At 36.0% G+C, this 24,799-nt stretch overlaps 4 protein-coding genes across 11 annotated transcripts; all 4 read left to right on the top strand.

Annotated features, from left to right (window-relative positions):
* Positions 1 to 705: 705 nt before the first annotated feature.
* On the top strand, positions 706 to 5,940 carry LOC114713080 (cyclin-dependent kinase B1-1). 6 transcript variants are annotated; one of them, XM_028897664.1, is made up of 5 exons: positions 706 to 772; positions 3,175 to 3,846; positions 4,227 to 4,314; positions 4,508 to 4,639; positions 5,598 to 5,940. In XM_028897664.1, exons 2-5 carry the CDS (start codon positions 3,227 to 3,229, stop codon positions 5,688 to 5,690), a joined length of 933 nt encoding a protein of 310 aa, XP_028753497.1. In that variant the 5' UTR covers positions 706 to 772; positions 3,175 to 3,226; the 3' UTR covers positions 5,691 to 5,940. The 6 variants fall into 6 exon arrangements, with proteins under 6 accessions (XP_028753497.1, XP_028753500.1, XP_028753499.1 ...); XM_028897667.1 differs by lacking the exon at positions 706 to 772 and having other exon boundaries at positions 3,050 to 3,822; positions 4,254 to 4,314; positions 5,598 to 5,882; XM_028897666.1 differs by lacking the exon at positions 706 to 772 and having other exon boundaries at positions 3,050 to 3,846; positions 4,254 to 4,314; positions 5,598 to 5,882.
* A 3,051-nt stretch (positions 5,941 to 8,991) lies between these two features.
* On the top strand, positions 8,992 to 18,259 carry LOC114713079 (autophagy-related protein 3). Of its 3 annotated transcripts, none has more exons than XM_028897662.1 (10): positions 8,992 to 9,284; positions 9,677 to 9,747; positions 10,740 to 10,856; positions 10,938 to 11,101; positions 12,542 to 12,615; positions 12,823 to 12,874; positions 13,146 to 13,211; positions 13,450 to 13,577; positions 15,045 to 15,146; positions 17,921 to 18,259. In XM_028897662.1, exons 1-9 carry the CDS (start codon positions 9,124 to 9,126, stop codon positions 15,139 to 15,141), a joined length of 930 nt encoding a protein of 309 aa, XP_028753495.1. In that variant the 5' UTR covers positions 8,992 to 9,123; the 3' UTR covers positions 15,142 to 15,146; positions 17,921 to 18,259. The 3 variants fall into 3 exon arrangements, with proteins under 3 accessions (XP_028753495.1, XP_028753494.1, XP_028753493.1); XM_028897661.1 differs by lacking the exon at positions 17,921 to 18,259 and adding an exon at positions 15,306 to 15,667 and having other exon boundaries at positions 10,935 to 11,101; XM_028897660.1 differs by having other exon boundaries at positions 8,993 to 9,284; positions 10,935 to 11,101.
* Positions 18,260 to 19,670: 1,411 nt separating this feature from the next.
* LOC114713082 (PLAT domain-containing protein 3-like) lies at positions 19,671 to 20,698 on the top strand. The gene is made up of 2 exons (XM_028897670.1): positions 19,671 to 19,770; positions 20,188 to 20,698. Exons 1-2 carry the CDS (start codon positions 19,702 to 19,704, stop codon positions 20,647 to 20,649), a joined length of 531 nt encoding a protein of 176 aa, XP_028753503.1. The 5' UTR covers positions 19,671 to 19,701; the 3' UTR covers positions 20,650 to 20,698.
* Positions 20,699 to 23,526: 2,828 nt separating this feature from the next.
* Positions 23,527 to 24,713, top strand: LOC114713084 (uncharacterized mitochondrial protein AtMg00860-like). The gene is made up of 2 exons (XM_028897671.1): positions 23,527 to 23,646; positions 24,282 to 24,713. The coding sequence occupies exons 1-2, from the start codon at positions 23,527 to 23,529 to the stop codon at positions 24,711 to 24,713; spliced, it is 552 nt and encodes a 183-aa protein (XP_028753504.1).
* Positions 24,714 to 24,799: the final 86 nt, after the last annotated feature.

The raw sequence follows: 24,799 nt of genomic DNA, 5'->3' as shown, positions 1-24,799 counted from the left end.
TTTTTTAAATATGCAATATGAATATATAAATATAAAAAATAATATCTTATCAAAAAGTGTTGTATCTAAAAAAAAAGTAGAAGAAAAGGCAATATTTTTTAATCTATGGGATTTCTACCGATTGTAAAACTCCAGATTTGGTTCAAAGTGACAACATGGCATCATATGTTGCCATGTGGGGCGCGACACATGTGATTGCATATATCACGTCACAAAACGAACCTGCACAATGTGAATTTTGAAAGAGTATGTAAAAGGGACCACACCCCATCTTTTTCATCCTGTGTAATAATTAATAGCAGTTAATAACATTGTTATTGCTATAAATAGCAACAACAGGTCGGAGTAAAGCAAAGTAGGAGTGAGCAAAACCGAACCGAAACCGAATGTATTTTCGGTTTTTCAGTTCGGTTATTTCGGTATTCGGTTTCGGTTTCGGTTTTTATTTTTATTAAATTTCGGTTTTCGGTTCGGTTTATTAAAAAAAATTCGGTTTTAAACCGAAAAACCGAAATATGTGTGTATATTTTTTTGGGCCAAGGTATATAATATAACACTAAGTTAGCAATAAACTAATAGGCCCAATTCGATCAAAAAGAACTAATAGGCCCAAAGTATACTTCTAAATCCAGCCCAATATATCTCAAACCCTAACCTAATGTAAGATAGCTCATCATCTCTCATTCTCTCTAGCCGCAGCCTCCTTCCCAGCGTCCTCTCAACTTCAAAAAGTAAAAAACATTACCATCATCTTCTTGCTCATCGATCTCAGGTAGAATGCCCTCTCCCTCACACTCTCTTACTCTTCATTGCTGCCCTCTCCTTCACACTTCTTCATTGCTGTCACAGTAGCGCCTCTCTCTCTCTCTAAAAACAATATATTGATGCTTTTGCTCTTCTTCTTTGCGGCGTCTCTACTTACTGCTTCTTCGCCATTTTTCTTCTCCATTTCATTTTCACATTGATGCTTCTGTTCTTCTCTATAGTCTTTGCTACTGTGGTTGTGCTTACCGATTCATCTCCCTCACACTTGGGATTTTATGGTGGGTTTAAACAGAGGAAAAAGTCAGGAGCATTAACCGAATGAACCAACCGAACCAAACCAAGATATTTCGGTTCGATTTCTATTCGGTTAGTGATAGAACTTCGGTTCGGTTCGGTGCCTAAAAATATTCTAATTCGGTGATTGGTTATTTCGGTTTCTAGATCAAACCGAACCGAATATCCGATTGCACACCCCTACTAGCAAAGCACAAGAGTGAGGTTCACTAAGAAGGAGTAGAAGTGATTAGAGTGAAGAGAGAAAATGTCATTGCCAAGGTTTGTAGTGCTCAAATCAAACTACAACAACAAATACTTGCGTTATATAGAGGAAGATGTGCAGGTGCATGGGTTTCTCCAATTCTCCGGAGATGAGGTTGTGAGGCCATATGCAAAGTTCGAAGTGAAGATGGCAAAGAGTGGGAATGGACTGGTGCACATAAGATGCTGTTACAATAACAAATATTGGGCGAGGTGGACACAGAACCATTGGTGGATTGTTGCGGGAGCTGATGAACCTGAGGAAGACCAATCCAAATGGTCATGTACATTGTTCAAGCCAATCTACGTAGATGCTGATGCTAAAACAGTCCGATTTTTGCACGTCCAGCTTGGACACTATGCATGCTTATGGAGGGCTGCTGCACCTTTTTATTCCTGTTTATTTGGAGGATCAGAAAATCGTGACAAAGATTCGTGCGATGTCTACACAATCATTGATTGGGAATCACTATTGATAATGCCTAAACATGTCGCATTCAAGGGCGACAATGGCCAATATCTCAGTGCCCGCTCGATCAAGGGACATGAATATCTGCAGTTTGCATCAAATGATGTAGGTGATCCAACAGTTGGGAACGAGATCTTCACCACTCATGATGGAAGCATCCGTGTAAAGTCCGATTTCTTCGGTAAATTCTGGAGGCGTAGCCGCAATTGGATATGGGCTGACTCAAATGACACCACCAATAACAACTCCGACACGTTGTTTTGGCCAATCAAAGTTGACAACAATGTCGTTGCTCTTCGTAACTTAGGCAACAACAATTTCTGCAAGAGACTCACCACCTGGGGAAAGACAAATTGTCTTAGTGCTGGAGTTTCCACTATTTCCAGAGGGGCCCGAATAGAGGTGGAAGAGCTTGTTATTTCAAGGCAAATCTATAATGTCAATTTTCGTCTCTTCGATGCCAGGATTTACAGCCAAGGAGTCCTCACAATGGCCACCGGAGTTGCCATTAACAGGACTCAAGAACCCAATAATGCAGAAGTGAAGCTCTCTTATACAGAAACTAAGAGCAGTACTTGGAATGCTAGTGTTTCATTGAAGCTGGGTGTCAACACTAGCTTCCAAACCGGCGTTCCATTCATCGCAGAAGGAAAAGTTGAAATTTCAGCTGAATTTAGTGTAGCATACCAGTGGGGAGAAACTAACACATCATCATCTGTAGTGGAGACTGTGTACAAAGTTACTGTGCCACCAATGACGATGGTGACAGTGAGTCTGCTAGCAACAACGGGTTCATGTGACGTTCCCTTCTCATACACTCAACGCGATACTCTTACTAATGGGCAACAAGTTACCAATAACATGGATGACGGCATTTATACTGGCATTAATTCTTTCAACTTCAAGTATGAGACCAAACAAGAAAAATTATGATGTAATTAAAATGCCAGGAATGTTTGTGGATATCATCTCTAGAAACCCTCACGAGACTCCACTCGTCTACTAGGGCTAACCTAGGAGTTTAAAAGGCTTGTTGCATGTGCTAAATGCAATCGCGTTCCCCGCGAAAGTGGCATTTTTATTTTTGTTTGTAATTTAGTACAATAATATGTATTGTAGTAGCCTTTACTCTTTACTTGGGGACTTTATATTCTGGTTCTACTATATCACTACCTGCATAGGCGCATAGTTGCGAAGAGAATTGATAATGCATGGGATTGTTGGATCTTATCTGTGCTAACATTGCTTTTGCCTCTGTCTAATTTCTCTGATTTCTTAACAATTTGATGCTGGGGATTTGGCAGGATGGTGATTGGATATTGTGTAATTTGATTTCTTAATAATCAAGGAGAATCTAAATACGACAAGTGGTTGAATATGTGATCAAATATTTTCTTTTTCAGATGAATTTTGATTGATGTTCTATCAATGAATGCTAGAACCTGATTAGCAATAATGGAGAAATACGATAATTTAGAGAAGATCGGAGAAGGGACTTATGGGAAGGTATACAAGGCGACGGACAAGGCCACTGGGCGGCTGGTGGCTCTGAAGAAGATGCATCTGGAGATTGGTGACCAGGGAATCCCTCCAACTACTCTTCGAGAAATCTCCCTCCTTAAGATGCTCTATATGTCCATCTACGTCGTCCACTTGCTCTCTGTCGAGCTCACTGAGAAGACTTCAAATTCAAAGCCTGTCCTCTTCCTGGTCTTTGAGCACCTTGACACTGATCTTAAGAAGTACATGGATTCCCGCCGCTGTAGTCCCGTCTCTAAGTCTCTTTCTCCTTCCCGTATTCAGAGCTTCCTTTACCAGCTCTGCATGGGTGTTTTTCACTGTCACCGCCATGGTGTCCTCCATCGTGACCTCAAACCCCAAAATCTTCTTCTTGACCAGCGGAGGGGAATTCTCAAGATTGCTGACTTTGGTCTCGGACGAGCCTTGATTTTCCCTCCTAAGAGCTACACACCTGGGGTTGTCACCCTTTGTTACAGAGCTCTTGAGATACTGCTGGGATCTACCCATTACTCCTTTGGGGTTGACATGTGGTCCGTTGGATGCATCTTTGGTGTGTAAATTGCTATAGTCATCTCCTATGCTTTTATCCCAGTCAATCGATGCTCAGGACCTGTTTATTTTAGCCTTCCTAACGAAAAATTATTTTTTAATAAAACATCTTAAATAAATTTAGGACGCTTGTTTAAGCTTTTAAAAGATACTCTAAGTGGCTTCTGATCGGTTGGATGCATTTTTGGCGTGCATAAGGTTCTAGTCGTCTCCTATGATTTTATCACTGTCAACATATGCTTAATCTGCATCATCATTTATGGTTATAAACGACTCGTATTTCTTAATTGCCAATTTATTAGTTTATATAGCTTTAACTAGGCTGAATTTGGTTTTTGTAGCTGAAATGGTGAGAATGAAAGTTCTGTTTGCTGGGGACTCTCAGTTCCGACAGCTCCTTCTTATCTTTCAGGTTGAATATCATTTCTTTAAATCATGCTGCTGATGCTGTAATTTTCATACCAAGAATATGTAATGTAACATTACTAACCGAAAGATGTTTCTTAATTTTATATTTTACTATTCATTTCTATCCGTTTTGCATTTAAAGGACATTTGTTACATCTGTCTCTATCATTCTATTCTAAAGGTTGGCTTGGCTCCTGCTTTTGAAATTCCAGATTCAACATTGACTTCATCTTTATATGTGATCCTTGAAGGTGGTTGGGAACTCCAACAGAGGAAGTAAGGCCAGGAGTTACCTCTCTTAGAGATTGGCATGCCTACCCACAGTGGAAGCCACGGAATTTGGGTCTGGCTGCACCATCCTTGGAACCTGACGGAGTAGATCTTCTCTCGGTTGGTATTTTGTTCTCAACTCTTCAGTTCTTTCTAGCTTTTTTGCATTAAGCCTTTTGGGGACAAGTTTTCATCAATAATTAATTACTATCAGTGGAAGAGTAACTTGCGGTCCTAATTGCATTGTTTTTTATGAGGACTCAGTATCTGGGGGCACTGATATGATTTTATCGCATATTATATGGCCGTTCTTCAAAATTTAGGGACATACTAATGGTTACTAGAACAAACTAATTAGTGATCTCAGTTTTCTACACACAGGTTTTCGTATGGCCTTAATGGAGGAGACCTTCTGTCTCACGCGTTTCAATGTAAATGATCTCAGTTCTTCCAATTGGTTTCTTTATCTGTAGTCAAATTCGAAGTTGTGTATGGGAGAGAACCAAGAAAAAACAATGCGGAATCAAATGAATTTTGATTTTCATCTTTTGAATTAGATATTCTTTTATTCTGCTTTTTTTTTAAAATGGCTTTTATTGGATTGAATGAGAAATTCAGGATCATAAGTAGGACCATAATAGCTCGGTGATGTATTTGTTGTAAATTATAGGTATATAAATTTTAGCAACTTTGATTGAAAATCTGAATCATATTCTCTGTACTTTGAGTTCTCACTGATAAGGATGGCCTTGTATGGAGAGAAAAGACTTGTTTTCTTTCTCCACAAAGGACCATTCTTATCTATGATTAGGAAGAACTGATTCTGATGTAAAGGAAGGGAAGAGAATGGAGAAATCTAGATCCGTTATACCCGAATGGAAGATGATTTGATGGGAAAGTTTGTTTGTTAAGTTGAAAATAATAGCAAGATAGGTAAGAATAATATGCAAATGACCATAAGAAAGTTAGTGTTCTTTTTCCACCCAGGACCGATCCTGTCTATGATATGAGAGAGCTCAGCCCATATTTTCTTTTTCTTTTGTTTTGACTGGTTGAATGTGATATTTGTGCCTTGCAGAAAATGCTCAAGTATAATCCTGCTGAGAGAACCTCTGCCAAAGAAGCACTTGATCATCCGTACTTTCGCAGCCTTGACAAGTCTCAATTTTAGTCATGTTCTTTATAGCCAGAAGTTTATGTGTAGAGGCCTCTGTTTTGGTATTTGGCAGTCAAAGGGAAATTATTTGATCTTGTAGTGTTTAAGGATCTGTTGAATTGATACCAGATAAAATGGTTTGTCTTCATCCTGGGTGTGTTTGCTGAGGAACAAAGTGAAGTAATTCAGCATTGCCCAAATTTCTAAGTGCTTTGTTTTTTCAATCCAAATTATTAATTACCACCATGGTACTTTTTAATTGTCACTTGTAGGAAGAAATTTTAATCCTTTTTAGTTGTCACTTGTATTGTTTTAATGTTTCATTTCCGATTCTATTCTTATTAATTAGGGGAGACAAATGTAAAAGTGAAGAGAGAGTGAACGGGTGAGAAAAGATATACTAGTTATTTAATAATGATAAAAGTAAAAGATTTTATGTATTTAATGATCTCCTCAATATATGAGAAATTACTACAACTGACAATTAAAAAGAACCAAAGTGGTATTAAATTGGAATAGTCAATACTTCTCTTAACTTGGCTTAGTAATTCTAGCTCTCATTTAATCATCTTTTTAAGAGGTTTGAACTTTTAACCTTTATCCGCACTCACCTCATCCATATTAATAGCCTCATCTAGATTGACTATGCCATTTTAAGGTTGGGTTTGAACTCGGTTAATACGCACTACTCAAATCAAGTTGTAAAAAGATTTAATTGGACTATTAATTTCATTATGAGATATTGATAAATTTAAGTTTTCTTTCAAAGTATATATCCACATGTTCCCTTTTTTATTTTTGAGAAGTCGTTTTAAATAACTTTTGAAAATAGTTCATTATGAGGAATGATAGAAAGTGTTCTTGAAAGACATTGTAACATTTTAAAACAATACTAAATAATAAATAGTTTTTTTAATAGTTATAGCTGTTTATGAATTTTATTTTTTTTTGGTTGTGCATTAGGTTTGTCAAAGGTCGTTGAACCACAAATATTGGTAAAATTACTTGACTTCAAGAGATGATAAGTTTATTAAAATTGTTCTCAACTCTATAAAAAGATTATATATAACAGATCGGCCCATCACACATAGTTAATTTGAGTAAAGCTCAAATAAATCATGGAAGAAAGCTAACCCATTACTAAAATAAGAAAACGACATAATATAAATGAAACCAAAAGGGAAAAAAAAATAACACAGTCAGCATTTCAAAGATCAACTAAAACTTGAATCCCATCTTGAACCAACGACAACGCCACCAAATCTGACGCTACTCAAAATGCCAAAGCGAAGGAACAGATATCACTCAGCAACATTGATAAGACAAAAGGACATAGGAGGATATCACTATAGATTACTCATTTATATTGGCGACCCAGAACGTCGATGACTTTCAAGCTATTGAAAGAGGTCTCGGCACGACCTTGCTAAGACAATGAAGTAGGCTTGCAAGCCAGGTATAGTTTACGTTTGTTAGAAAGTATTGAAAATGAGAAATTGGGATTGAAATTACAATTAAAAAAATCTATTAAAAGAGTATTTAGTATAAGAAATTATTTGTCATATGAGAATAACTAAATTCATATATGTGATATTGGAGAATATTATGGGGGAAGTAGTATTGTCTAATCCGACCTCTATGGGTTTGGTAACAATTATTGATACTAAATATTATTTTAATGATTTTTTTCAATTGTAATTCCAATCCTAATCCCACATTTTTAATGCTTGGTACCAACGGAACCATAAAGTTTGTTGAAACCTTGATAGAGTAAAATTGGAGAGGAAAGTCCACAGAGGCCATAAAGGCCTTGAAACTCCCAAAGAAAGACAAATATGGCACTGAGAGAGAATCCCAAAAGTAGAGGACAAGGAGAAGACATAAAAAACCAAATAGAAAAAAATAAGAAAGCAATAAGCAGCCTCATGTAATCCTCAACAGGTATAACACTGCCCATTTTATGCCTGTATGGAGAGCAAAGGATCACGAGTCTCGGTGCGAATCTTTTTGGCTTGAAGATTCGCAGAAACCCAACACCTAAGAACCATCACAAACACTGAGTTGCAAGAAAGACAACAATTTCTCGTTTTCTTATATATGACGCAAATACATAAAGTAAGGTTAAACAAAATGAAAATCTAAAATTTGATGGATTAAAATTGTAAATAATTCATGATCTTATTTAAATGAGCAAGACCAAGATGTGTAGATCACATTAAACAAGCTAGAACGCAAGGTAACAAGAAAAACTAACAATTGATATGCTGATTTTTTAGGAGATGTTGTTTTGTTTGTTATCAGCTTTTAGGTTAATTATAATAGTAAGAAAGATTTATATCAAAATATGAGTGATAAAATTTTTAGACTAGCAATAGCTTCCATATATAAAAATTTACTACCTCCGGTCCTAATTATAAGATTTAGTTGACTAATCTAAAGAAATTAAGGAAACAAGTTAAATTAGTTATTTGTAATAAATAGATGTTGTTTTTTCTAAAATATCTTTACTAATTAAATGTATTAGCTATCTGTGATGACATCCTCCCATATCTCTTGTTTTATCAATGTCGCCGAGCAGTATCTACTCCTGTGTTTTGTGATTTCAAGCAGTGTTAAATTTGGTGGCACTGCAGTTGCTTAGAAGACTCAAGCTTTAACTAGTTTTTGAAGTGCTGTTACCTTCTCCTCTAGTTTATTTAGGTTTTGCTCAAATTAACCATGCATGATGGGCTGACCATTTTATATATAAAATTTTTATTTACTTTGAATAAAATTGTTTTTTTTAATAAAAAAGGTATATAAAAATTTATCTATTTATTTTCATTAACAAAAATTTTATTGAAATTTTTTCCCTAATTTTTCCACCTTTCCTATTTTTTTGGCCAAGACGCACCTTGGCTTTTTTGAAATTTATAAATATTGAAATTATTATTAAGATAAAGAGAGATTTTATGCTACCCAATATTAAAGCTTTGTTTTGGCCAATGTGATAATAAAATAAGTCAAGACTAAAATTTCCTATTAGAATTATCCACAACTTTTTTGGTAGCAATTTAAAAAAAAAGAGAGAAAATTTTAGAATTAAATCTCTCGTTAAAAAATTAACTAACAAAAAATGTGTACAATGCTGTATTGTATAAAGAAGATAAGTTCCATAAATAGAAAAGTTAAGTCATTATGATTTGCACAAAATTTCAAGACTCATTCCTCATGAGTCGTGTCTTATCCAGAGATTCAAAAAAAAAAAAAAAAGACTTTCGTTGGAGAAAAAAAAAAAGGTGTACTTTAGGATTTAGATAGAAGCAACCCAGCGAAAAATATTTTGGCACGAAAATTCCTTGATTGATTCCGAGAATCACTAGGAAAATCCAAGCTTCGCTTTGGCATTGAAATCGCCCCACCCTCTTGACAATTTCTCTCAGAAGCTGCCAAATCCCGTGAGGAAGAGATGGTTTTGTCTCAGAAACTCCACGAAGCTTTCAAAGGCACTGTGGAGAGGATCACGGGCCCTCGAACGGTCTCGGCCTTCAAAGAGAAAGGAGTTCTCAGCGTCACCGAGTTCGTTGAAGCCGGCGATAATCTCGTCGCCAAATGCCCCACCTGGTCTTGGTAATTTACTGAACATACCCATTTAGTATCTCAGAAAATTGCTCAAATATTTCCGTATTATTCTTGTTTGTTGATTTGGGGAGGGTACCGGATCGTTACTTTAATTTGAAGCTTTGGTTAGGTAAGCGTGCACCCTGAGGAAGCAGTTCTTATCATGGGCAGATATATTTTTACTTCTCTACTGGAGGTCTGGTGTGATCGTGTTGTGAGTGAGGATTGGGGGTTCCAGTTGAATTTATGATAATTAACTAGCCATTAATCAAAGTTTGAATCTTCTTTATCCATGTAAATACTATATATTACAAGGATAGAATCTTCAGAGCTATTTTATTTCAGCTGCTGATTTTCTTCTGTATGCTTATTTTGATTCTATGTTTCATCACTCAAAATAGGGAGTCAGGTGACCCTAACAAGAGGAAGGCATATTTACCACCAGAGAAGCAATTCTTAATCACTAGAAATGGTAAGATCAACATGAATTTAAGCTCCACGTGGGATTTTTTTTATTTGCTTTTATTTATGAGAAACAGTAAATTTTCCTGTATGAAAGCCTTATACTAATTCTAATTGTGCTTCTGCATAAATGTGCTGTGTTCTGTCTGTCTTATACTCTACTATTTAAAGTAGTTGCTGTGTGGTATTGGAAAATTACGTAGTTGGTGATAAATATTGGAAGTTTATTGTATTGTTAATTATTGAATAAGCTGTGCGTACTCGGGGGTCTTATTCAGCACTCCCATCAATTACCATCACGTGTAAAACTAGAAAGTATGGCGACTTCATCATTTCAATTGTTGACTTACTTGACAAAGTTGCCATTGTAATGGACTGTAGAACATTACATAAATGTGTAAAGTTATGAGGATGAGGACATAAACTTATTTGTGCAATTCTTTACTTATTTGTGCTTATTTGATTTCTCTTGTTTTAGTGAGAATAAATTTGTGATCCTAGGGAGCATTGGATTTGCTGTGCCCCTCTCTGCTTAATTTGGTGCTGCAAAGGACAATTGAAATTGGCCAAACCTTTTTACTAGTTATTTTATGTATTGATGGTCTCATTATTTGTTATTATTAGTGAGCAGTTATAATGGACTGAGTGGATGGTGTGAGCAAGTCGTGAAAAACTGTTGCTTATGTGAACTTCGGTTCAGATCATATCTGGCGAAAGATTCTACCTTTTTAAATTCTTTGCTTTGGCTCTTGGGTCAGAATACATAATCATAATTCTATATGAGAGGCACATGTCATCTAAGGTGCAGTGGCTGAGAGGCTTTGCAAGATATGGGGTAGTCTGTGTTAGAACTTTGGAGCTGAACAAAATGGCTATTTTTTTAACTTTAATGAGTTAACCATCCATTACCGAATCAGATGTACTTTTACCCCTCTGTTGTTTTCCTTCCCTTTCCCCTCATAGTCGTCCTATTTGGTGCTGAATTTTGAATTGGTTTAATAGTGCCTTGTCTTCGAAGAGCTGCATCTGTAGAAGAAGAGTATGAAGCTGCTGGAGGAGAAGTTTTACTTGATAATGAAGATAATGATGGGTGGCTAGCAACTCATGGGAAGCCTAAGGGTATGAGTTTTACTAAAGCCTATTGTGTTTTTGCATTATTTATTTGATTCTTATATCTGCGCATTTTTATTTTCTTAGAAGGTAAATCTGATGAGGATGAGAATTTACCTTCCATGGAAAGCCTGGAAATCAGCAAAAAGGATTCTGTTAAGCCAATTTCTTCCAACAGGGGAGTTGATGAAGATGACGATATACCAGATATGGAAGAGTTTGAAGAAGCTGACAATATTATTGTAACAGATCCTGTAAGTTGATACCATTTTCATTATGTGGTAGGGCTCTATGAATAACCTGAAGTGCAATGATTTGATATTATATTGCTTTTCTCCTCCAAGTGAGATACTTTGTTCTTTTTTCGGATGATTAGGAACCAAGAAGAAAAAAATCAGAATGATGGATGAGTTTTATAAGTACTTTATGGTTCAATAGGTTTTGCTTGAATCTAGTATGTTCCTGATGTTTCATTTATTGCCTGGTTAGAGAACTGGAAAACCAGGAATATATGAAAGCAACACTAATGTGTTATGATTCTTATAGCAAGTCATATGAATCTTTCTACAAGAAAATCTCTGTGGTAGTACATTCTTTACACTTTTTGAAGTATATAAAATTTTGAAGTTTCAGTTTTCTCAACTGAATAATTTCTTTTGGACAAATTCAACCAGATAAATTTACAGATAACTGTTTTAACGTTTTCAATAATGAAGGTGTTTTATAACAGCCCTCTTCCTATTGTTCCTTTGAAATCCATTTTCTTTTGCTAATACTATGTTATTTGGAGCCAAAACTGTCTCATTTGGAAGAAGCCTTTGCTCTTTCTCCCCATGTTGTTGTGGCCACTGGCCACTGTCCAACAATGTAATTCAACTTACATTTTTTGACCTATATACCAACACCAACTGCTGTTTTAGTCTGGAATTTCATTTTCACACTGTTGGACAATTTTCTTGACTGCAAATTTCCATAGATTCACATCCTCTTACATTTTTTCCCCCTTAGCAAAAGCATTGCTGGAGGAATCACCTTGATATGTAATACGATAATAACTTTTAGCAAAACTGTGTTCAAACAAATTGGGGCATTGAAAATTCTCAGTGAGATTTATTAAGTGGAATCTTACGCCTGGCCTTGTGTGTGTTGATTTCATAGGCACATTTTAGGTAATATGTTATTCAATACGTGTCTTGAGTGTCATGCTTGGCCCGCGTTATCTTGATTTCAAAAGTTTACAGTACCGTATGCAAGATCCAACCGTATATTGAGTTACATTTTGTTAAAAAATCTGAGTGATACTACAACCCTTTCTGGCATTTCCATCAGGTGAGGATTACTCACTTGAGCATTGGCAATGACCCCACGATCACATCTTAAATTCTTAATGGCGTTGATTTTTTGAACTTCTTCCTCACCACCATAACCACACTTCTGTTCAAGATCTTACAATTTCAATGTTACCGTATGAGTGGATCATGGCATACCTGAACGTGAACTTTAATTCGGATTTTTTAACTATGATAAATTTTGTTCTCTTTTATAATTTCTTTGTACTCTTTAGTTTTATTTTGCCTTTGCCTGGTTCTTGTTAAGTAGTTTACTTTTGGTGTTGCTTTTTATTTGTTACTAATATAATAATTCTGATCTGTGTCATTTGTATGCTGTTACACCAAATGGGTGCAACTCTCCAGTCCACATATTTAGTCGCCCAAGAACCTGATGATGATAATATTCTTCGAACCCGAACATATGATGTCAGCATCACGTAAGTTCAGTTTCAATCTCATTTTTTTCATTCGTGTTTTAGCAGATACCTCCTTCTAAAACTCATTCATTTTAATGTCATGCAGAGCAGTGATGTTATACTTTTATAATTGACGTATCATGATGGTGGTCCATTTTGTGCTTATATTAGAAGCCAATTACTATTCTGGCAACCATCTATAAAAGCTAGTCTTTTCTTGTTTTGCAGGTATGACAAGTATTATCAAACCCCTCGAGTGTGGCTTACTGGATATGATGAGGTCAGTGTTACTCACTCGAACCTTGCCACTTGTATATTTCAATGTATTCATATATATTGGAGATATTGAAACATGCATTTAAAGGTTTATTTTAGTGCATATGGCCTTGACACTTCCAAAAACAAAAAGGAACCGTCACTTTTACTTGATGCTTTATTATCAAGCCACGAAAAGGTGGCTGTGGCAGACAAATTAGTTTCTCTTCCACCGTATTCAGTTGTACTCCCTAGAAACCAGGTAGACCAGATGATTAGATTTTGTTTTGTGGCAGTCAAGGATGCTTTTGCAACCAGAACTTGTCCTTGAAGATGTTAGTCAAGACCATGCACGCAAAACGGTGAGAAACATTTGGATGATTATGTTCAATTTGAAATGATAGTTTTTTGTTTATTTGAGAAGATTTACAAGGAATGGATGTTAGTTATCAATTAAAATGCAGTGATCATTGTCCTCATTGATTATGTTTCTGGGCTTCCACTATTCTGCAAGCTAGCATGTGCTTATAAATTAGGAATATGGACAGTTCAGCAAAATGCAAAGTTCAATTGCATAGAGCTTATTGAATGCATATGCAGGTAACAATTGAGGACCACCCTCACTTGCCTGGGAAGCATGCATCTATTCATCCTTGTCGACATGGAGCAGTGATGAAGAAAATTATTGATGTCCTGATGTCACGAGGAGTTGAACCAGAAGTTGACAAGTAAAACCTTTTTCTGCCTCATATAAGCTGCTTTCTTTGGCATTCAATTGCTCTGTGTGGCATAAATTCCAACTTTTCTGGTTAGATGTATATGATAGCTCTGGTTCTGGATTCTGTAACATCATCAATATTTCATGCAAATAGATTAACTATTAACTTCAAAAATGCTTTTTCAATGAAAATGTACTTTCAGCCCCTCTTTAGAGAATGTTTGGTCCATGTCTTCTGATATTGGACAATTTGAGATCTGACAAATGGCCAAAGGTTTAAACCTGTTAGAGCTCACTGTTAAGCATGCTCATGTGCTTTTTTCCTGTTACCTACTTATATTTTGATTTTCCGGCTGATTTGCAGATGTTAAAAATTTTTGTTTTATGAATTGATAATGTCATCAATCATTTTAATTGTCTACAATAGAATTTGATGACATATGCCTTCATTGAAGAGTTGAATTAGTCCCCTTTGACTTGGTACTTGGTCTCCCTAGAAATGAGATTTCTCTGGGTTCTTGAAAATCCATGAAGTACTTAAACTTGGTACGATTCTTCTGAAATTGGATTCTATATTATTAGGGCTTAATGGAAGGACTGTTCCCTCCTTCTAATGGATAGTTCCATAATACGGCAATCATGAATTTTATTTGTACTTGTTGAATAGTTATACTGGTCACTGTAGTCTTTGATAGGATCTAAGATAGATTGAGAGAGAGAAGGAAGAAAAGTGTTTATTAGAATACTCCTCCTGTCCTAAATATAAGACCCATTTTTAGTCTAATTTATACCACAAAATGGGTCTTATATTTAGGACCGGAGGGGTATGGAATTAGGATCTAACTTCACAAACTAATAAGGATGATCCTTCTCATATTTACTCAATTTTTTCCAAGATAATCCTTCTAATAATTATAGTTCTAGTTAATACACTTGATTAGCAAGGATATTTTAGGAAAGACAACACCTATTTAGAACAAATAACTAACTCAACTTACTTTCTTAATCTCCTCAAATTAGTCAACTAGCTCTTATAATTAGGACCGGAGGTAATATTACTTCCAAAAATTTAGGCACATTAAAGCATGACTTAGGAATAGGAAAATAAAAATATTTAAAATAAAATTCTGGGCTCAGTAAATAATCATAACAGACACCAATTACTCCTGAACATGTGCTGCACTTAAACTAACCTCTAAAATCACTGAAATAAATATTAATAAAATAAAATTAGATTGATTAAATTCCAAGTCAGCCCCCAATTTACTGTGCACACGACTTCTTTATCAATTGGCACTCTATTAGGCTTCCATCTTGAAACTGAAGAAGAACAAAGTGCCAACTTTTAAATCTGAGCACTACTATTCGCATTTCATGTTACTGCTAATGGCTGAGTGCAGAAGCAGAAGTGATCTTTCATTCTTTCTATTTCTTCTAATTTGTATGAGATGCTACAATCATTTATTTATTTTCATAGGTATCTATTCTTGTTCTTGAAATTCATGGCCTCTGTAATTCCAACAATTGAGTATGACTACACCATGGACTTTGATCTTGGCAGCTCCAGCCGTTGACCAAGGTAACTGTTATTGCTATCTTAATTCTATTATTTACATTCAGTAAATTCCACCTAACTCTGCCAAGCATGTGTCACTTCCAGTCTGTCATGCCTCCATGGCTTCCTCATTCTATTTATCATTAATATCTATCGGTCATCTATTGAATATGTTTATCCCAGTGTTTACTTGCAGCTTGATTATTTCTGTCTGGCGTGGCCATAAGTTCTGTTCAAGAAATAGAAGACCAACATTTTCCTTTCCTTTTTATCCATTGGAGAATATCTTTCAGTTCCCTGCTTTATCCCATATTTTATTATAATTATGTTTTTCTCATGTAGGATTTTATTTATTTCATGCAGAAAAAATTTACTACCACTATTTGATGTTGTACTGCTTATGTGGATAATGCAGTTGTTCTCTTTATGGGTTTTCTTTTTGTTTTTTTTTAATACACACACTTAGAGTTTCACACATACGTCAATATGTATACTCGCCCTCACACACTTAATGGATATTCATGCAAATTTGCATACTCATATCTGTGCATTTTCCTGCACGCACAGACATATATGGTATCCGAGTTTTCTAGCTGATTTTCTAGTGCTGAATTCGGAATACCCTTTTGCTCTTGATGTTTGTCCAATGGTTTTAGAACCAAGAAAATGTCTTTTGACAATAAAATAGTAGAAAATAAAAAAGAAGTACAAGTTAACTGCTGTTTTATGAATCTTTGGGCTTCTCTCTTAATAGTATTAGCCTTTTAATATTTAATGTATTTTGTTGAACTTTTACATAAATATCCTTATTTTATTTATTTACTCGTCAATAAAATGCATCAATAAGCTGAGTGTTATGAATTTTATTTATTTTTATTAAATTATCATATAAGTGCATCTGCGAAATTTGCAAAAAATATGTTCATAGAGCACTGTAAGATATCCCAATCATGCCCCAGTGGAATTCCTCATAGGAAGATGATCCGCACTGGGTTGTGGATCCACTGTGGGAGAGATCTTAGGGTGTGTTTGGTAAGAGGGAAATGAAGCGAAGGAGAGGGGAGAGAAAATTTTAATGAGGCCATTTGAAAAATTAGAAAAGTGGGGTTATAAAATTTTGATAAAGAGTAAATGTAATATAAAAGAGTAAGAAAAATCAGTTGAAAAATTTTAAGCCCACTTCTTGAATTTTTCAAAACGAGCTCATTAAAATTTCCCCTCTTTTTCTCTTCCCTCCATCGCCCTCATACCAAACAGATCCTTAGTTGCATGTGTAGTTTTATATCTTGATATGGATATTATAACATTATGCTTGGGCATGTTATATTTTATTATAACACCCTTGTGCAGGGTGGTCAAAACCGGATGGGTGGTTTGGACAAGGAACTTTTCTATGGTGTTATTTCGTGTTTTTATTTGTCATTTAGTTGGGTTTTCTTTAGCGTTATATATATATATATATATATATATATATATTTGATGATTGATGATTTATTGGCAGTTCCAGTTTATTATGGAAGCTTACACTAGTTTAGTTGAAATATTAATATAGCATATTTGATGATTTTGGGATTTGTAATAGGCAATATATAGTATTTAATTTGAGTGTGTATGAAAGTATGTTAGTTTGGCATACATGAGATTGATATGAATAAATATTATAGGACGTATTTGGACGTGTATGATGATACATGAATAAATATTGTCTAAGTTTTTTTTTTTTTAACACGTATTATTTAAGAATATTTTTTAATTAATTGACACTGGTTCAACCATGGTTTAGCAAACCAGTGCTCTTGACTCGTTTAATGCCCCCTCTGATTCTCTAACAACATTGCCCTTGAGTTCTCTAACAACATTGCCCTTGAGGTCATGCTGCTTACTTAAGAGCTCTGACATGAAACCTTGAAATTGACACAACCATGAAAACAACGGAACATGATAACAAGGCCAGATATGTTTTCGGGAGAGTCACATGTTTTAAGTGCCTTGTCAACTAGTGGCAACTGGCAAGACCTTGGCTTATTTGAATCCCTGTGCACAGGAATTTGTAATCAAGGTGAGGGGAGCCAATCATTATCTATGCTCGTGCTGGTATCTTAGATAGACTGACCCCAGCTTTAGTTAAGTCAATAATTGTGATCAAATTTGACTCATTTAGTAAAGGAATCTAGCTCAAGCAGTTCATAAACAATGCTGAAGGTATAATAGTTTATATGTAATCAAATATTATAACATTTGCCCAAGTTTACTTCCTATATCCACACAAATGTAACATAAAACATTAATTTTGTTGGTTGAAGGCCTCTGAAGTTATGTACAAAGAGTATTTTTCTTTACTGTCAACCAAAATCTTTTTCGATGTTTGAATGTTTGAAAAGCTTTAACATGTTTTAAGCTCTTTTATTTGTAAATATGTTGAATGAAATCCAAACTTCTTGCATGTCATATTTGAATTATAATTTAGAATTGATCAGTTAATTTGCACACTGGGCTATGCAATTACGTGATTAGTAAATGGGATAAACGTTCTGACCATATCTGTGCACATGATTAAGAATTTGGGTCTTTTCTTTTTCCGTGGGGGACGAAATGATTATGGATTTGGCTAATCGTAGGTGATGCATTTATATATGTATCTCTAACCTTTTCAGCTGCTTTTGCCTTATTATAAGTTATTTTTCTTTTTCTTTTTCCCTTTCTTTATTTTCCATAATGCGTGGCTTTATTGAGATATTGAATTATTGATGATGGTGATATGCCCTTTTCATGAGATTTGAACTTTCTGGATTCTACAGGTGGAAGCTGCAAATTTAACTATTAATCAGACTTTTCAGCTACTTCTCCATTGATTCAGTCCGGTGCACAAGAACTTTTAACAAGTTTTTCTGTCTTTGCTGCGCACATTAGAACTGCATCTCGTATGAGTTTGATAAAGTGTACATGTCATGTAAATTATGGCTATGCGCTGTTCTGGTGGATAGGAATTTTATGTGTACATAATTGACACGCCATTCATGAAACAGGCTATTGTTATGCTACTCCTAAGACATTAGACATTGCTTGATATTTTTTCTTGTCATTCCTGTGGTGGTGATCTTGCGATTATTGATGTATTGATATATTATCATTATCAATATTAATATTAAATATCAAATTTATAATAAATAAATATGATGGGTAAGTAATGAATAGCACAGTTTATTTTCTTAAGCTCTATATGATTCAGGGAAAAATGATTATATATATATATATATATATATGATAAAATTTAGGTGTTAAGGTTTATCTAGAACTTCAAAATATTTTGTAATTTATTCAGCATCCTAAATACCTTAACCCTAAACTCTAGACATGTACTCTTGAACTAGATGAACTAACAAAACTTATTTTTCATGCTATTAGAACATGCATTTTAAAGGTTGAATAGGGTGTATCTCTTTTTAGGTAATGGTTATCCAGTTTTCATTGAAAAAAAAAAAAAACCAGTTGTCCTATTCATAAATTATGAACTATGCGTTGGTGGAGGGTCATCTAATTAGCAATCATTAAGAGCATTTGTAGTATAAAGAAGAGCGATTCTACTATACTGGAAGAAAAGGTATGTGAGTGATATATACTGAAAAAAAGGTTTTTAAGCCGCCTCTGCAGACTGGACTGAATGTGTTTGCCTAGAATTCAATGGAATTGAGTGAAAAATTTGACATATTGTTTGTGATATTTTTTTTTTTAACCGGGGCATATTTACGGTTTTATTCCTTTCAATCATGTCATTTAAAGCAGTGAGCTCGTGTCCCCAGCGCGTTTTCCTTAGCTGTCACTATCTTCATGTGTTGCTAAATTGGAGCAGTAATAATAGGTGTCCGAACTATTATGTTGACATGTATATCGTGTTAAAATATGTGTTCATTGTCTTGAAATATTTTTCCAGATACATTTAAAATTTTAAAATATTTTGTGATGCAATTTTATAAACAGATTTAATTTTATTATTAATTTTTCAAAAAGTCCATTAAATAAATATATATTAACCACAATAAAGTATTTTTAGTATTTTTTAGGATTCCAAAGGCACCTAAAAAAAATACTTTAGAGTGTTAAAAACACCATAAAAAATTTCAGAGTATTGAATATACCTAAAAAAATAGTTCAGAGGATTGAGTGCTTGATCTTATTATTAAATTTCAGAATTTATATACTTATAACCTTTTTATTAAATTAAATAAAACCCACTGTAGGAATATAAAAAAAGTGTTTTCTTTATCAAATTTCACCGCCAAGAATAGAATTTATTTTCCTATTTTTAGGGGGAACCCTCTCACGTTATAACATCTTGAGTTTCGGTTTTATCTACATACTTAAGGATGTATTTTAATTTTTAAATGCACATTTCGTCTGAATAATTGAAATCAGATTTAAGAAATAATAAGATAATAATAAGATGTAACCAAGTGTCATTTTGAACAATCTAGAGTAAAATTCATTCCTTTTGAACAAGAAAATTGCCTATAAATACTGCAACAGACAACACAAATAATATACAGAGAGAGAGTGACCGAGAAAGCAAGTGACACATAACATGAAGAGCTGCCAACTCTCTTTTCTATGTCTAGCTCTCTTGCTCGCTGCAGTTTCTGCAGATTCCGATGTAAGTTTTCTTCAATTCATAGTCATAGTCCTTTAAAAGATCTAATCTTTTTCTCTAGCTTTCCATCAAATCGAAGGAAAAATTCTTGTTCTCAGCTATTGCTTATTGCTACTAGTAGATCTGCATGAATCACCACCATCATCAAATTCTCTTTCTTAAGGATCCATCTAAAGCTATCCCCAGATCAAAGATTAACAAGGTCAAAAATGTACATCGTTTTGATCACTAATTTAGATGATTTTTTCTGTAGCTTTCTTACTTGGTGAATGAATAAGCTATCTAACCCAGATCAGGTTGTTTTGGCGTAAATTTTCACTACAGATTATTTCCGAAATCCTAATATTGAAAGATTTGGTCGCCATTAAGTGCGATATTGTTTAATGTAAATTAATCTCACTTGGACATTTCATCAAACAGAGGGACTGCGTCTATACGCTATACGTGAAGACAGGTTCTATCATCAAAGGCGGAACCGATGCCAAAATCAGCGTGACGCTCAGCGATGCTTCAGGCCGGTCGGTGTCGGTCCCAAACCTCAGGTCATGGGGCCTGATGGGCCCCACACACGACTACTTCGAGCGAGGCAATCACGACATCTTCAGCGGCCGTGGCCCCTGCATCGGCTCGCCAGTGTGCCGCCTCAACCTCACCTCCGACGGTGCCGGAGCTCATCACGGATGGTTCTGCGACTACGTCGAGGTCACGTCGACTGGGCCCCACAAGCCCTGCTCGCAGTCCATGTTCTACGTCGATCAGTGGCTGGCCGACGACGCTCCACCGTTCGATCTAACAGCCGTGATCGACGGGTGCGGCCACGTAGCGGCGGAGAAGAAGGCGGGAAGATTTGTTGTGGGGAATCCGAAAAGGTCATCGGAATGATGGTGTGAGAATGAGAGGATGGAAATAATAATGTGAGTGTTTGGAATTATTGTGGATCTTTGCTATGAGCACTCTTTTCACGTCTTGGGCTTCCCTGCCATTGCTACTCCGGCAACTTTAGCGTTCAAGGTTTTTTTAGCGTGTAAATTTGCTCTAGACGTATAATCATAATAATATTACAAATATTAATGGGTAATAATATTATTTTAACCGTGAACATTATTTTTTAATAATAGAGAGTAATATTCATACGATTTTAATTTTCACAATAAATTTATACCCAAAACAACTTCTGAGTACTGAGCTTTCATCTTTAAAAACTTTCAAAGCAAATCTTTCTGAACAAATTCAAGGTTTAACCCAAACATGTATACAAACCCATGTAGCAAAAAGAAACTCCTTTTCTCTTGATAAAAAGGCACGCAAAAACTCAAAAGAAAATACACTCCTAGAAAAAAATTGGGAAAAAAGGTTCCTATTAAAGTTTTACATGCAAGAGGAACCTGAATCATAGGATATTCTGCATATACAAAATTTGCATGGTATACTTTTTATTGGGGAACTTTTCTTAATCTTCCGGAACTCCAAGAATGCAACAAAAAACTTAATTAAAAACAAGTCGTGAGGCACATTCGTGAACAACCATTTGGCACATCTGATACCATCATCATCTCAGAATGACCATGATGACACGATTTATAATATACCTGCAAGTATGTGATGTAGCTCTACATCCCAGCCATTATAAAAGCACATATATATTTATATATATATCCCTAATCTCATTGATGATAGACTTATAGAATGATCTATATCACAACCCCTCCTCCTCATCACAAGATGTTAAAAGCATCTAGCGAATCGAATCAGTTTGCATTACAATGTGGTGGAATTCCATGTGTCTGCAAACTTGAAGCCTTGTTTTGATGACGGCGGGGTTTTCCCCCCTTTTCTTCTCTCCTAGGGTTTATCTTTGTGGGAGCATGTTTCTCTCTGATGTATTACTATAATTATTTTTAAATAGTAGTAGGAACAACGATCACTAACCGTTAGGAGAGTTATTTAAGTAGGATTAGTTTTGTAATTAGGCCTATAAATAGACACGATCAGGGTACCCATTGTATAGTATTGATTTTCATGAATATACAGTGCACTATTCAGTATGCTCTCTGTTTTTCTCTTTGTCTTCTCTCTCGGATCACCCCTCCTTTGATTCTCTTCTCCTCATTCCTATCTTTCTCCATCTTTCTCCTTCCCTGAACTCTCTTCTATCTCTCTTTTCTATTTCTATCCTATCAATGGTATTTAGAGCAAGCCTTTTCGTTGGCATTATTCACGAATTCCTGCTCGGTGTATGGTACTTACCCGTGGCCAGACAAGAATAATGGAAGAACGCTTGAATTTGATCAAACAACGTCTAGGCACCGTCGATGAACTTCAAGAAACAGCATTGGGAGTCACCACGCAGCTTCAGAATCTTGTTCGGGATGTTAGAGACGGCACACTCATGATTCGCAACAATAATCATGAGCGACCTAATGATCAAGATCGCAGGGGAGCTCGCAATGGTTACCAACGCCCGACCCAATTTACGAAAATGGAGTTTCTGAGGTTCAACGGGTTGAACGTGCTTGCCTGGATTGCAAGATGTGAAAGATTTTTTGAATTCGATGAGACTCCAAAGGCTTCGAAGGTGAAGGTCGCATCGATACATCTGGACGATCAGAGCTTCAAATGGCAACTCGCGATGGAAAAACGTCTCAAGGGACGTCTGATGGGGTGGGACTAGTATGTCGGGCTCCTCACAGATGCTTTCAGCCCTCTGCTCAACACCCCCATAGTTGAATTCACTCACCTGCATCAAACTGGGTCTCTCGTGGAATTCAACGCTAAGTTTGACTCAATCACAGCAAAGCTCGATCTTTTGGAAGACTACCTCGTGGACACCTACGTTTTGGCCCTCAAACCAGATATTGAAGCCTCGGTTTAGATGTTCAATCCAAGAACATTGCATGAGGCTTGAAGGCTTGTGAGGATCCAAGAAATAGCCATCTCCAAGCAGACCAGGAAGAACACGTCTTTCAAGTCTACACCCCACATGTCAGTCACAAACCAGGTGGCATCATCTACTTCAAATACGTTGACTCATCCCAGAAACACCCTGTTGAGGAGTGGGTCCCACACAAAAGATAAGTCCTCTTCATCATCTTTTAAAAATTCCTCTTCGTCCTTTAAAAGAGCATTGAAGCCGGTCAAAACTTTGTCTGCAGAAGAGGAAGCTGAACACAGAGCCAAGAATCTGTGTTTCTTCTGCCATAAGAAATTTTCCAAAGACCACATCTGCCCACAACGCCAGAAAATGCAGCTCCATTTTGTTCTTTTGGAAGAAGAAGATAATGCTGAAGAAGAAGACTTGGAGATCATGGAAGGGGATGAAACAGAGACCACTCCACATATCTTTTTACATGCAATTGAAGGGACCAACAGTGCAGATGCCATGAGGGTCCAAGGAACTATTAAGAAGCGTGCCGTTCAAATTCTTATTGACAATGGCAGCACGCATGATTTCTTGGACCTTGGGCTTGCCAAGAAGCTGGGTTAGGAAACTGATACAAGAGAAACATCCTTTGTATCAATAGCAAGTGGCAAGAAACTCAAAGTTCATGGACTTTGGGAAGGGCTTTGTTGGAAAATGTAGGGCCTAGAATTTGTCTTTGATTTTAGAATTTTAGATCTTAAAACCTATGATTTAGTTCTTGGTTTAAAATGGCTTAAAAGTATTAAAAATGCTTTTTGGGATTATGAAACTCTCACTATGTTTTTCTAGTATGACAGAAATTACAGAAGTTGCAAGCCAACATCCCAGGGACCTATCAAATGGTGCAACCAGCAAGGATTGAGACTACCCACTTGAAGGAAGAACAACTCTTCCTACTCCAGTTGGTCACCAGCAAGGAACAGAGGTTCAATGCTTTGCTATTTCAGAGGTGGACAGCAGTATTCCTCCTGGAATTCAATGGGTCCTGGATGATTTTCAAGAAGTCTTTGGGGATCCTAAGGGATTATCTCCTTTGAGAGAAGGCCATAACCACCCTATTGTTCTAAAAAAAAGGGACAAATCGTATTAGTTTGAAACCTTATAGATACCCAACAGCCTAAAAAGATGTTATTGAAAAGATTATAAATGAATTGTTAGAGAATGGGGTAATTCAAGATAGTTGTTCACCCTTTTCAGCTCCTATAGTATTAGTGAAGAAAAAGGATGGGACATGGAGGATGTGTGTGGACTATAGAGAGCTTAATAAGTATATTGTCAAAAATCAGTACCCCATTCCTTTAGTAGAAGATCTTTTTGACGAATTAAGTAAAGCTAGGTGGTTTACTAAGCTAGATCTTAGGGCTGGCTACCACCAAATTCGTATGGAACCAAATGATACCCATAAAACAGCTTTTAAAACCCATTCTAGACACTATGAGTGGCTGGTCATGCCATTTGGCTTGACTAATGCACTAGCTACTTTTCAAGGAGCTATGAATGACATTTTTAGACCATTTCTTAGAAAATTTATTTTATTTTTTATGATATATTGATTTATAGTTCTTCTCTTGCAGACCATCAATAACACTTACAGATAGCATTCAAAATCTTGCAAGAGAATTGTTACTTTGTTAAGAGGAGTAAGTGTGCCTTTGCTGCAGCTGCTGTGGATTACTTAGGTCACATTATCAAGCATGGCACGGTTTCCACAGATCCACAAAAGATAGAAGCTGTGGTCAATTGGCCCACTCCTAGCAACATTAAACAACTTAGAGGATTCTTGGGGTTAACTGGATATTACAGGAGGTTTATCAAGGGGTATGGTGACTTGGCTAGAACTCTAACCTTATTACTACAAAAGAATGCCTTTCAGTGGTCAGATTCAGCAACTCAAGCCTTCCAAACACTTAAAGATGCTCTTACTTCAGCTCCTGTTCTTAGGCTTCCAGATTTCTCTAAGGAATTCATAGTGGAAACTGATGCATGTGGCACTGGAATTGGGGCTGTATTGATGCAAGAAGGATAGCCCATAGCCTTTTTCTGCAAGGGATTAGTTCCTAGACACCAACAACTTTTAGTTTATGAAAAAGAACTTATGGCAATGGTGCTAGC

The sequence above is a fragment of the Neltuma alba genome, unplaced genomic scaffold (genome assembly GCF_004799145.2).
Source record: "Neltuma alba isolate B1F8T4 unplaced genomic scaffold, ASM479914v2 tig00011416_pilon, whole genome shotgun sequence".
NCBI classification, from domain to species: domain Eukaryota; kingdom Viridiplantae; phylum Streptophyta; class Magnoliopsida; order Fabales; family Fabaceae; genus Neltuma; species Neltuma alba.
Note: the sequence above shows the minus strand (reverse complement) of the source record. Positions and strands in the feature narration are given on the sequence as shown.